The 13576-nt window shown below is 40.7% G+C and overlaps 1 protein-coding gene across 1 annotated transcript in view; it reads right to left on the bottom strand.

Moving 5' to 3' along the window:
- Positions 1-13576, bottom strand: part of CACNA2D4 (calcium voltage-gated channel auxiliary subunit alpha2delta 4) — a 111500-nt gene that overhangs the window by 45927 nt on the left and 51997 nt on the right. Inside the window, exons 22-25 of the mRNA XM_047066487.1 lie at positions 13427-13524; positions 11034-11127; positions 2627-2722; positions 451-578 (exon numbers count right to left, since the gene is read on the bottom strand). Coding sequence (XP_046922443.1) covers positions 451-578; positions 2627-2722; positions 11034-11127; positions 13427-13524 — 416 coding nt within the window. The remainder of the gene's footprint in view (positions 1-450; positions 579-2626; positions 2723-11033; positions 11128-13426; positions 13525-13576) is intronic.

The following is a 13576-nucleotide window of genomic DNA, read 5'->3' as shown; positions in this document are numbered from 1 at the left end:
ACTTGGTAAGTACAGAAATCCTCTGATGGAATAAGGTCTGTTACTTTCATCTGGGTGGTTTAAGACATTTTCAAAAATAGATGTTTAGAAATAGAAGAATGTTAAAGCCAAACTTTTCTAATATCCACCTGTTTGGACTTTGGGCTAGAATCCAGCTCTTCTTGACTTTTGGGTCAAATTTCTTCCTTTGTGCCATGCTGGATTTTTAGGGACCAACTTTGGCTGCTGGAGAGGAGATAAAATGATCTGTCCTATATTCAGAGTAGAGGCCAATTGTGTGATAAGGCATGAGTAAGCTTTCCCAAGTTGCTGACAGGTGTCAGGAGGGAAGGCTGGACCCCGAGGTGTGGACATTCTTTTCCATGTCTGCTCCTGTTTCCCACCAAAAGCCTCAGGAAGAGACATGCCCTGGTCCCAGCTCAGCCCCAGGAGCACAGGGGTGCCAATCACCTGGTGCCTCTGCTGATCGGAGATTGAAGACAAAGCTGCCAGCAGGATGCTCAGCAGCCTGTCGATACCACAGAGGGAAGTGGTCCATGGTGAATATGCTGGCTTCATCCTCAGGAGTCAGGAACTTTCTGCAAGGAGAAAGATTTGGTACCTCCCCCTAAATCTGGGAATATGTTCATCCCTCTTTCTTTTTACACAAGGTCATCTTGGCTGGGCCAAGAAGAGAGATTCATCTCTGCCTTGGTAGAGTTGCAGGTAGAAAACATTAGCCCCTAAACTAGTTTTACCCCACACAATGTTCCCCAGCAATTCCTGCCTTTTCTAGAATCAAATGCTGTTGTACCTGATGACATATTAGTAGGTAGAGGAGGTATAGAGCCTGTATTGTGAAAGAACACCTTTTTTTTTTTTTTTAATGAAAACTTGCCTGCAGGGTTTATTTCTTTGGGATATAGCCTAATTTCCTTTTGTCTGGTTAATCAGCATGTCTGAATGGGGAAACCGTATAGTCAATTCTATCACTGCACTAATAGAAGGGCATAGATTCCCCCCAAATGGTTACTTCAAAAGTCATTGCCTCCAGGGTTTAGAATGCATTATGAGTTATCTTTTTTTTTTTTTTGAACAGCTTTACCTTGCTAATTATGGTTTTGCATTCCCTGAACACACAGCAGCCAGCAGAAGGGAGTGTTGGTCCAGAAGCAGAGTGGGAGGCAGGGAGAAAAGCTGGTTTGTGGATTAAAAAAGACACTGTGGATAACCCACAAGGTGGATAATTGAAGTTTGATTTTAAGAGTGCTTGGCTTACATATTCAAAAGAAGCTCTCCTGCACAATTCCTGAGTGGCCAGGTGTATCATGGTCTAGGTGAAGGGAGACCTCTGGAGTTGCATGGTGCCCACCATTTGTGGTGGCTGTGTTTGTAAGCCAGGAGGGTCTCTCTGTATTGAGATTTTCCTCTTCCATTCATAGAAGCCTTTCAGAGAGGATTTAGGGAAATACGAAGTATGCTTTTATTCCCTTCCTACTGCCAGGTGTGGTTCACCCTGTCCAACTTTGGCCAGCAATGACATGGATGTCATTTTCTGTGTGGGGGTGGAAGTGTAAGCGGATGAGGAAATACAAGTGGGTGGAGAGCAGGAGGGGTAGTAAGTGTGGGGAGGTCACTTCCCCACACTGCTCAAGGCCTTAGAGTGAATCTACAGTTTACCTACCAGATTTGGTCCATTGAATCATTTGCTGTGTCTCTGACAGGGCCATGGAAAGGGTTAGCGAGACAGCGCTCTCCTCTGTTCACCTCTCTGGGAGTGAGGGGAAGTGGGTGAGGGAGAAGCAACTTTGTTTTCCTAGAAGGCCTCAGCTTTCAAGCAAGTATGGATCTGTCAGAGTCCTGGAAGAAGCTTGAAGATGGCACTCTGCGGCCGAGTGTGCTTGGATTCAGTGAGAGCAGCCATGTGTGGATGGGAGACTGTGAGGTGCCTCCTCACTGTTCTCCTCCAAGTGCCTGGTGGCCTCTGCCTATTTGAGTCTGGTGGTTTGTGGAGTGGCAGGTGGCTCTGTTCTCCCATCCTCCCCTTGCTTCAGTATTTGGTGGGGAGGACACCCTGGCAACCAGGTCTCCCAAAATGTAGGCTTTGCTGAGAGCAGCACTATTGACATTTTAGGCCAAATAATTGTTGTGAGGATGTTTAACAGCATCCCTGGCCTCTGCCCACTAGATGCCAGTAGCAAGCCCCCATCCCCTAGCTGTGACAACCAAAAATGTCTGCAGACATTGCCAAATGTCTCTGGGGTGGGGATGGGGGAAAATACCCCCGGTTTAGGGGATATGTAAGTTGTTAACAAAAAAGGGGACACAGCCAAATAATTTTGCTTGTCACATAGACACTGGTCCCAGTGGGAAAAACAACTTCTGGTTTTCCCTTTATGGAAGTGATTAACCCTTCCAACTTTAGTCTCATCCACTCTCTTCTCTGACTGGGCTGCTGTCCCTTCTTTCTTGGGGATACCTCCAGGATGCATCTAAAACCTGGTGGAAGAGTTACTTTTCTGACCCTCCCAATCTGCAAGCCATAACCTTTCCACCCTCCTTGCATTGCTGGACTCCAAGAGTCAGCCTGACGACATGCCACAGGAACACCTTTCGGGGATCCCGCTCCCTCTCCAGCATGACTCACTTGTCGGAGACCTTCTCGGAGCCTACAAATAAGCTGCTTCTGAGGAGGCCAGCCCGGGTGCCCAGGAATGCCATGTCCACCACCTGCTCGGACTCGCTGTGAAGCAGACAGAACAGGTGTCATCATGCAGTGCAGTGACAGGACTAAGAAGAGGGCATTGGGGGCACGGGGAAGACCTGTGGGCCTCTCCTAGTTCCTGGCCTGATCTTCGGGATGGGGAGCATGAAATGGACAGACACGTTGCTTGCTCAGGGGGTTGTACACACATGCACTGGCCATCCTCTGTGAGCATCATGTTTGTTACATCTGGTTGACCTGGCTCCCCTGGGCAGCATCTTCCCTTGTTAATGGGGTCCCTTGGGCCTCTGCCTTTCTGCTTTTTTTTTTTTTTGCTCCTAATTTGTCCATCCAGGTTTTAGGGGAGTTGGCTCTGGAGGACAGAAGGAATTTAGGAAAAGAGATTTTGTCCTGGGACCTCAGGAACAGGAACTTCTCATGACCGACACATACATGACACTTCACAGCTTTAAAGCCCTTTTCACATGTTTACCTTATTATTGAATTGTGAAAGGAGGAGAAGACACTGTCTACATCTACCTATGGGAACCCAGTGAACTTTATAACCTTGCCAGCAAGATTTGAGAAAGAAAATCCATTAGCTAGCTGGAGTGTAACTAGTTTTTCTTATGATCTCAAAGCCATACTTCTGCGATGATGGCACCAGGGGTGGGAGTCATCACCTCTTTTTTTTTTTAATTTCAGCTTTTTTGAGGTATAACTGATATACAATTGTAAAATTTTTAAGTGTTCATCATGGTTATTTGATATATTGTGAAAGGACTCTTCCCATCTAGTTAATTAACACATCCATCATATTAGGTATTTTTTATCTTTTTTGGGGGGGTGAGAATATTTGAGAATATTCTCTTAGCTAATTTCAATTATACAATACCGTGTTAATCAACTACAGTCACCATGTTTTACATTAGATCCTGAGGCCTTATGTGGCTTGTAGTTTAAACTTTGTACTGACCTATCTTCACCCAACCAGCTCACAGCAATCACTTTTCTTCTCTCTGTTTCTATGGGTTTGACTTTATTTTATTCTTTTATAGATTCTCCATATAAGTGATATGATGTAGTATCTATCTTTCTCTGTCTGGCTTGTTTCACTTAGCATAATGCCTTCAGGGTTCATCTAGGTTGTCATAAAGGGCAGGATTTCCTTCTTCTTCATGGCTGAATAATATATCTTCGCATATATATATATACCACATCTTCTTTGTCCATTCGTCCAGTGATGACATGTTGTTTCCATATCTTGGCTATTATAAATAATGCTGCAATGAACATGGGGGTGTAGATATGTCTTCAAGATAATGGTTTCATTTCCTTTGGATAGATAACCAGAAGTGAGATTGCTGGATAGTTCTATTATTAATTTTTTGAAGAACCTCCAAACTGTTGTTTATAGTGGGTGCACCAATTCACATTCCAATGGTGCACAGGGGTTTCCTTTTCTCCATATCCTTGCCAACACTTGTCTTCTGTCTTTCTGATAACATTCTAACATGTGAGGTGATACCTCACTGTGTTTTTGATTTGCATTTCCCTGATGATTACTGATGTTGAGAACTTTTTCATGCATCAGATGGCCATCTGTAGGTTTTTCTCTGGAAAAATGTCTATTCAGTTCCTCTGCCCTTTTAAAAAAATCAGATTGTTTTATTGTTATTGAGTTGTGTGAGTTTTTAAAAATATATTTTGGTTATTAACCCCTTATCAGATATAATTTTCAAATATTTTCTCCCATTTCATAGGCTGCCTTTTCATTTTGTTCTTTTTCTTGCTTGGCTAGGACTTCCATTACTATGTTGAGTAACAGTGGTAAGAGCTCCTTGTTCCTGATCTTAGAGCAAGAGCTTTCAGCTTTTCATCGTTTTTACTACTGAATATGCTATTAGCTGTGGGCTTGTTATATATGGTTTTTATTTAGTTACTTCTAACTTTATTAATATTCATATGCCTAGCCCAATTTGCTGCAGGAGACTACCTAATTTCTCTTAGTACCTAGATTAGCGGTTTTAGTGAGTGTATAAAGTAGTCAAGCCTGACGCAGGGCTTGAACTCCTGAATGCTGAGATCTTGATTGAACCAAAATCAAGAGTCAGATGCTCAATTGACTGAGCCGCCCAGGCACCCTGGGTTTTTTGTTTTTTTTTTTTTTTTGTAATCAAGGCTCAGCTGTATGGCTTATTAGGGTATCCCTAAAGGAATATTGTGAAGAAGGTTGCACCATGCAATATCAACTGATAGTACCTGGAGCTGGGTTGAAACACTTGGTCTACATTCTGGAAAAGCACCAAGGTCTGGAGGTGCAGATGGGACTGCCTGCCCACCTCTGATGTTGTAGTAACCAGAATTTCCAGGGGTGGGGCCCAAGGGACTCTTTCTCTGAAAATCTGCCTGATGCAATTTTTTACTCAAAAGTAGTACAGAATAGTCTAATGAGACTCCTGCACCCATAAATTAGCTTCAACAATTACCAGTCTATGCCAATATTGTTTCATCTACAGCCTCCTGCAGCCCTCAGATTATTTTGAGGCAAATCTCAGATATCATTTCATTAATAAATATTTTAATTTCTATCATTAAAATATAAGGAATGGAAAAAATCATTAATGACATTATCACATCTAAAAAAATCCACAATTCCTTAATAGCATCAAATAATCCAATAATCCACAATCCTCATGACTTTTTTAAAGCTTATTTGTATAAGAATCAGACTAGGGTCCACAGTTCATATGTCTCTTTTTTTTTCTCATCTCTCTCTCTCTCTCATTTCTCAATCTCAATTTAGATATTTATTGAACTGTAATCCACTTGCCATACAGTTCATCCATTTAAAGTGTGCAATTAAACTGTTTTTAGTGTATTCACAGAGTTGTATGGCCATCACCAGTCTATTTTAGAACATTTTCATCATCCCCAAAAGGAACCCCATACTTGTTATCAGTCATGTTTAGTCACTTTCAACCTTCCTTTCTCTTCTTTCCCTCTCTTCTTCTCTTTGCAATTTATTTGCTGAAGTAGGTTGTTGGTTCTGTAGAGTTTCTGCATTCTGGGTTTAGCTGATCATGATGCTGTGGTGTTATTTAGCATGCTCTCTTGTCCCATGTATTTCTTATAAACTAGCAGTTAGAGCTATGGGTTTGACATAGGTTTGAGTTATAGGTGGTGTGTTCTTTGTCAAGAGGCGCACACTCTCTCATTGACCAGAGGTTGCAAGACAGGATTCTTCCTTATTTTATTTGTACCTGAAATACTTGATTAAAGATAGACTTCTCCTCATCAATATTTGGTTATCCTGAGATGCAGCTTCTACAGGAGAGCCAGGATAAATAATTGTCTCTCTGTTTACTTGCCAGTTTAGAATAATGAGTTGGTTTCCTAACATCTTCTGAAGATGACCAAAAGTCTTTTTTTCTCCCCAGTATCATTGTGAACACAGGATTTTAGCATACTTAATATGTTTTAATCCACTGCAGTTGTCATTGCTTTTGCTGCTCTAATTTTTCCACCTTTAACCAGTGAGAGTCGCTTCCAGTTGGCTCTGGGGTCTCACTGGCACAATCTCATTATAGTCTTCAGTAACTTCTTGCTTCTGGTTATGACAAGATACTCCTGGCTCATTTTGTACATTTGTCACTGTCCTGAAATCAGACATTTCTCCAAGGATCGCTGACTCATTTTAATAAGAATTTCTTAATATGCACATTGAAAGTCCACAATCTGGGTCTGGGGTGCTCACTGAGGTTGGTCTTTTCAGTGTACAGGGCTAGGATATCCTTTTTGTTTCTTTCAGAGAAAATAATCGTGAGTTCATTGATATTTCCAATTTGTATTCAGCAGTACATCTTAACTTCTTTGATTTAAAAAATTTGCATCTCTTTTTTTGTTTGTTGAAAACCTTGGTTCCTAATGACATTTGCCCTACCCATCTATATAGTTTGAGAATAACAGTGCCAATGTTGTTTCTAGCAATGTGGTTATTGAGCACAGTTTATGATTTTATTTATTGTTTATGGTGTGTGTTTTTAAGTCCGTTGAGGGAATTCATCTATGTACAGTTATTTCATGAACTTGATACACAGGTTTATTTGTTTCTTTTGTTTTCAATTTTTTAGAGCTTATTTTTTATTTTTTATTTTATTTTATTTTTTTAATGTTTTTATTTTTGAGACAGAGAGAGACAGAGCATGAGTGGGTTAGGGGCAGAGAGAGAGGGAGACACAGAATTGGAAGCAGGCTCCAGGTTCTGAGCTGTCAGCACAGAGCCTGACGCGGGGCTCGAACTCATGGACTGTGAGATCATGACCTGAGCTGAAGTCGGACGCTCAACTGACTGAGCCATCCAGGCGCTCCTAGAGCTTATTTTTTAAAATTTAATTTTGTTTCATAATGATATAAAGCATTTACATCGTTCCAAAGTCAAATATGCAAAATAAAGCATATTTATAAGCCTGTCTTTCACTCTCCCTAAAGTAACTTTTGTTTGCTTGTTTATTGTTCCATTAAACATATATGTGTGCATATGTGCATACATACATGTGTCTATGTTTATATATGTGTAACTATGAAAATATATTTGAATGTCCTCTTTTAAAATAAATAGTGGAGGTGTTATACACACTTTTCTCCATTGATGAGACCATTCCATAACAGTTTATAGATTTCTCATTTTTTACAGTTACATAGTATTCCATTATGTGGATCTACCATGGTTTATTTAACTAGGCTCCTGCTGATGGATGTAGGTTATTTCCTATCTTTCACTAAATGGAGCTGTAACAAAAAACTCATGTATATATCTTTTCCTATTTTTATTAGTGTATCTTTGGAATATGTTCCTAGAAGTGGTCTTCCTGAGTCAAAGTGTAAATGCATTTTTAACTTGTTAGATATTGCCAAATTCTTCTCCATAGCCCTTGAAACATTGTGTATACCCATTGACAATATACAAGAGCCTGATTCCTCACAGCCTTGCCGGTAGTGCATGTCAACAAACTTAGATGGTTATCAATCTGATGAGTGATGAATATAATCTTGGTACCGTTTAATACGAATTCCTTTTATTATGAGCTATATTGACCATTTTCTCATATATTTAAGGACTATTTGTATATATTCTCAGAACTGTCCATATACCTTGGTAATTTTTCCTATAAAGTGGTTGGTCTTTTACTTCTCTATTTTCGAAGTTCTTCATTTTTTGAGAATAAAAGATTGTAATCTTTTGTTTTTTAAGTTGCAAACATTTTTTCTGGTTTGTCATTTATGTTTTCACCTTGCTTATGTTTTTATTGTTGCCAAATAAACATTTTTATGTTGTTAAATTTATCAGTCATTCTCTTGTTTCTGAAGTTTGAGTCATCATTGGGAAAGATTTCCTAATTCCTAGATTTTAGAGCAACTGGCTCATTTTTTTTTTTTTTAGTACTTATATGGTTTCATTTTTTACATTTAAATCTCTGAGTCATTTGGACTTTGTCCAGGTGTATGGTGTGAGGAAATAATACAATTTTATCATTCTCCAGATGGCTCTCAAATCAGTTATTAAAGAGTCCATTTTTTTCCTCTCACTGGTTTGACATGATGTCTTTGTCATATACTAAATTTCCACATGCATTTAGATGAATTTCTGGATTTTCTATTTTTTCCTCTTCGTCTGCCTTTCTATTCATGTGTCAGTACTACACTTCATAAATTACATGTTTTAATACCTTGGGAGCACAAAACTTCCTTTGTTGCTTTTCTTTTTCAGGAATTTCTTGACTATTCTTTCAAATAAACTTTATAATCAGTTTATCTGGATCCATAAAAATACTGATTATGTTTTTATTGGGGTTGCATTAAACTTACAAATTAATCTAAGGAGGATCAATGTCTTTGTGATGTTGATTCTTCCTATCCAAAAACACTGAATACCTCCCCATTTGTTCAAGACTATGTTTGTGTCTTCCAGGAGTGTTTTAATATTTTCCTTATGTAAGTTTTGGGATATTTCTTATAGTTTATACCTAGGTGTTTGATTACATTTTATTTTTTGCCCTCTTAAATAAGAATTCTCTAATGATATTTTAAGTTTAATTTTGTTTTTATAGGTAAAGGATATTAATTTTTGGATGTTCATATTATAAACTATTACTTTACTAAATTCTGTTATTGTTTTACTAGCTTTCCTATAAATTCTTCTGGGGTTTCCAGAAATATAATCATATCACCTTCTTAGAGATAATTTACTTCTCCCTTTCCCTTCTCATTGCTTCTAGGTGCATTCTCTTGTTTGGTTGCACTAATACCTTCCGACCTTGTTAAATAGTAATAAGGATATGGGAATGCCTATCTTAGTCTTGTCTTTAGTTTTTTTTTTTTTTTTTTAACGTTTATTTATTTTTGGGACAGAGAGAGACAGAGCATGAACGGGGGAGGGGCAGAGAGAGAAGGAGACACAGAATCGGAAACAGGCTCCAGGCTCTGAGCCATCAGCCCAGAGCCTGACGCGGGGCTCGAACTCACAGACCGCGAGATCGTGACCTGGCTGAAGTCGGACGCTTAACCGACTGCGCCACCCAGGCGCCCCGTCTCGTCTTTCGTTAAGAGAGCCTCTAGCCCCGTTCAGATGTTGACTTTCATGCTTAGGTCAATTTTAACTTGATTGATTAGTTTTTAAAAACATGCATGGATATTAACATTTGTTCAAATATCTTTCTGCATCTATGAGAGTGATTATATGACTTATCACCCTAGCTTTATTAATATGCTATTTTATATTAATTCTCCAGGTCTTCTTTTCTAATATACACCTTGGTTAAGAATATTTATTCTTCAGTGTTTTTCAACATTAAAAACATCTCTGGCTATGGGGCACCTGAGTGGCTCAGTCGGTTGAGCGTCCGACTTCAGCTTGGGTCATGATCTCACAGTCCGTGAGTTGAAGCCCCGTGTCGGGTCTGTGCTGACAGCTCAGAGCCTGGAGCCTGCTTCCAGTTCTGTGTCTCCCTCTCTCTCTGCCCCTCCCCTGCTCATGCTCTGTCTCTCTCTCTCTCTGTCAAAAATAAATAAACATTAAAGAAAAATTTTTTAAAAAATATCTCTGGTTAATCTCTGAACTTGGAAGGATGAAGATCATGCCCCTTCTCTCCAAACCAGTGATCCAATCCCCTGACTGCCTGGTTTGACTCCAACTTCACCACTTGTGAGGCATATGACCTTGGGCAAGTTGTTTATCATACCTTACCTTGGTTTCCTCATCTGTAAAATGGGGATAATGATAGTACCTACATTGGAAGGTGGTTATGAGGTTAATATACACTAAGTACTTAGTGCCTGGCCTGCTATATTCTTTTTATTTTTTCTAGCTTCGTTTAATTTTGTATATGTAATACATTTACATGGTTCAAAATTATACCAAACAGTTATAAGTTATACAGTGAACTATTTCCTATTTGGACTTTCATAGACTTTATACACACACATGCACACACGCACACACATGTACAGATATACTGTTTTCCCTCCTTTTTATAGAAATGGTTTCAAACTGTACACAGTAGTCTGCATCTTGCTTTTTTAAATAGGTGGTTGTTTCATACAAAATTCTATTCTTTTCTTTAGGAGAGCATTAATTAACTTGAGTGTCTTAGGGGAGTTTGACATCTTCATGATGTTAACGTTGAATCTTCCTATTCAGGAACAAGGTGTAGTCCACTGTATTCTTAACCTCATTGATATCTTGTACCCTCCCAACACACATGCGTGCGCAAGCACACACACACACACACACGTGCGCACACACACACCATTCATTTCTTCTTTCTACCTATTCACTAAACCTGATAGCACAAGATAAATATCAGCAAAGGGAGTGAGGAAATCTAAGGCACTGGTAAAGGCCAAGTTTGTACTTCATAGTGTCTTGACCTTATGTGCTGGAAATTGGGTCCTGCTTGAACCACTCTTTCCAGGGCACTTGGCAAACAGGCTTACACAGCTACAGACCAACCCCGAGAGAGAGGTGTTCTTGGAACGGGGCTGCTGCAGTGTGGGTGGGGGATCTGGAGCTATGCCAGGGGGACCCACATTTGGTGCTTTTCCAGAGGGGAGAGCAGCAGCACATGTGGGATGTGGAAGCTGTGCCAAGTCCCTGCTTTACTGGGGCCCATGTGAAGGAAGCTCTCACTCCTCCCATGTCTGCCCACTGTCATCACCTTCATCTTGGACCCAGTTGTCTCCTGAGCTGCCAGCCAGGGAGTGGGAGGGACCCTGACTCAGTCAAGGGAATCCTAGGGGCTGGAGCTGCTTCGCTCCACAGAACCCTCAGCCCCACCCTGGACTGACATACTCAGAGGTGTTGAGAGCCATCGCTGTCCAGTAGGCTTCCATGGGGGCCGTCACCACCGCATCAAGCAGTACCTCCCGCAACAGCTCCTCATCGCCTGGGGACAAAATAAAAGGAGACCAAACCACTTATTTCCTCTATGATGTTGAATACAGCTCATCCACCTTTGTAAGGAATCCCGACTTCAGGGAATGGGATGTGTCTCATAAACATGTATCTGGGACACATAAAACCATCTATGTGAGCTTGAAGAAATCATGTCGTCTCCCTCAGCCTTCACATCCTCAATCCCGAACAACATGTGAGCAGAACTGATTTCTAAGGCTCTTCCCAGTTCTGGTATTCCATGAGATTAGAATCTCTCAGGGACATCAGACCTTGCCCTGAGCCCAGGCTACCTCTCCTTTCTGCTGCCATCAGTCTGCAACTTGATCATCACCCTCCCAACACACTGGCCTTTTGCCAGTTCTGTGCACGTGAATTTGCTTCAGAGCCTTTGTGCATGCTGTTCCCTGGTCTGGATGCTTTCCCCCAACTCTTTGCATGTGTGGCTCTTTTCCCTCTCTCTTTAAAAAAATTATCTACTTTTATTTAGGTGAAATCTATGTAACATAAAATCAACCAATTTAAAGTATACAACTCAGTGGCATTTAGTACATTCACAATGATGTGCAGTCATCACCTCTGTCATCGCCCCCAAAACAGACCCTGTACCTGTGAAGGCACTCGGGTCGCTCTTTTTTATCCTCAGCATAAGTAACACTACCTGACAGAGTTGGGCGCTCTATAGGATCCCATACAGTATCCTACTCATGGCACTTACCACAATTTGGAATAACCTACACCTACACACACACGCTTGCTTCTTTGTTGTGTGGTTTCTCCACTAGATTACAAGCTCCATGAGAATAAGGGACTCATCTGGGTCATCTCTGTAGCTTCAGTGCCTACCCCAGGCATGGCACAAAGTACATGCTCAGTACTGATTACTGATGGAGTGAGTGCATGCACAAATGAGTGCCCTTTTGGGCTAGCATGGAAGCAAGGTCCTGTCTTAGGGGTGACATTTGTGTGTCCCTCTTCCAAAGAGGAAGAAGAGGGACCCTGCTGAGGGTGTGGCCCTGTGGTTTCACCAGTTGCATCTGTGTTGGGGAATTTAAGTTTAGCCTGAGAGCCAGGCACTGGAAAACTCTCACAGACCACAGGCTACAAGATGCCATCTGGCCAAATGCTCTCCTTTGCTGAGATGAGGACTTTAGAGTACAGAGCATCAGTATCAGCTAGATGGTAGTAGGGACAGATCTAGGGGCAGGCTGCTGATGCCCTTACACTGTGTGAGTGTCTCTTTGAAGGCTTAACAGTGCCCAGTGAAAGAGGCTTAAAGCAATCTCAGTCCCTGACATGGGGACACACTCATGCTGCCACAGTGCCAGGAACTTAGACAACTTCGTGGTCCCATAGGGAGGCTAGTTCTGCCTTTTTCTTTGAAAATCTCCCTGTTCTCCCTAAGCCATGGGTGAGTTCCAGGGATAAGGCTAGTTGGCAGTAAGTAAAGTCCTCAGTGGCTTAGCCATAAAAAAGAGTGAAATCTTGCCATTTGCAACAATATGGATGGATCTAGAGAGTATAATGCTGAGTGAAATAAGTCAGAGAAAGACAAATACCACATGACTCCACTCATATATGCAATTTAAGAAGCAAAACAAAGAAAAAATAGGCAGACAAAAACCAGGCTCTGAAATACAGAGAACTTGGTTACCAGAGGGGAGGTGGGTGGGGGATGGGTGAAATAGGCGATGGGGATTAAAGAGTACATTTATCATGATGATCACTGAGTAATATATAGAGTTGTTGAATCACTATATTGTACACCTGACACTAATATAATACTTATGTTAATTAGAACTAAAAAAAGTTGACAGTGATAATGAATGTGATAAGATGTCAACAAGTCAACACTTAAAAAGAACCACACGTCAAGACCTTACCCATCAAGGTTAGTGTATTTTTTTTGATTTCACTTAAATTTCTTATATTATTTTTGATAAATGGCATATTAAAACTCACATGTAGTCAAATTTTTAAAAAAAGAAAAAAGTAGACAAAACATAAGAGACTCTTAAAATACAGAGAACAAACTGAGGGTTGCTGGAGAGGTTATGGGTGGGAGGATGGGCTAAATGGGTAAGGGTCATTAAGGAAGACACCTGTTGGGATGAGCACTGGGTGTTATACATAAGGGACAAATCACTAGATTCTACTCCTGAAACCATTATTGCACTATATGTTAACTAACTTGGATGTAAATTAAAAAAATAAATAAAATAAATAAATAAGTAAAGAAAGAAAAAAAAAAAGAAAAAAGAAAGTCCTCGGTGGGCGGGGTCAGCACTCACACTCCAGATCTGGGTCCTCCCCTGTCAGGAAGCGGACTATGGCCTCCAGCTGGCTGAGCTTCCGATGGTCTGGGTCGATATCTGTGATGCAGTAGATCCTGGAGCCCAGGAGAATCAATGTTACCTCAAGAAAATTCCACCTTTCTCCTT

The sequence above is a fragment of the Lynx rufus genome, unplaced genomic scaffold (genome assembly GCF_022079265.1).
Source record: "Lynx rufus isolate CCGP_SWC_20201006 ecotype Redwood Valley unplaced genomic scaffold, mLynRuf1.p SCAF_7, whole genome shotgun sequence".
NCBI lineage: Eukaryota > Metazoa > Chordata > Mammalia > Carnivora > Felidae > Lynx > Lynx rufus.
Note: the sequence above shows the minus strand (reverse complement) of the source record. Positions and strands in the feature narration are given on the sequence as shown.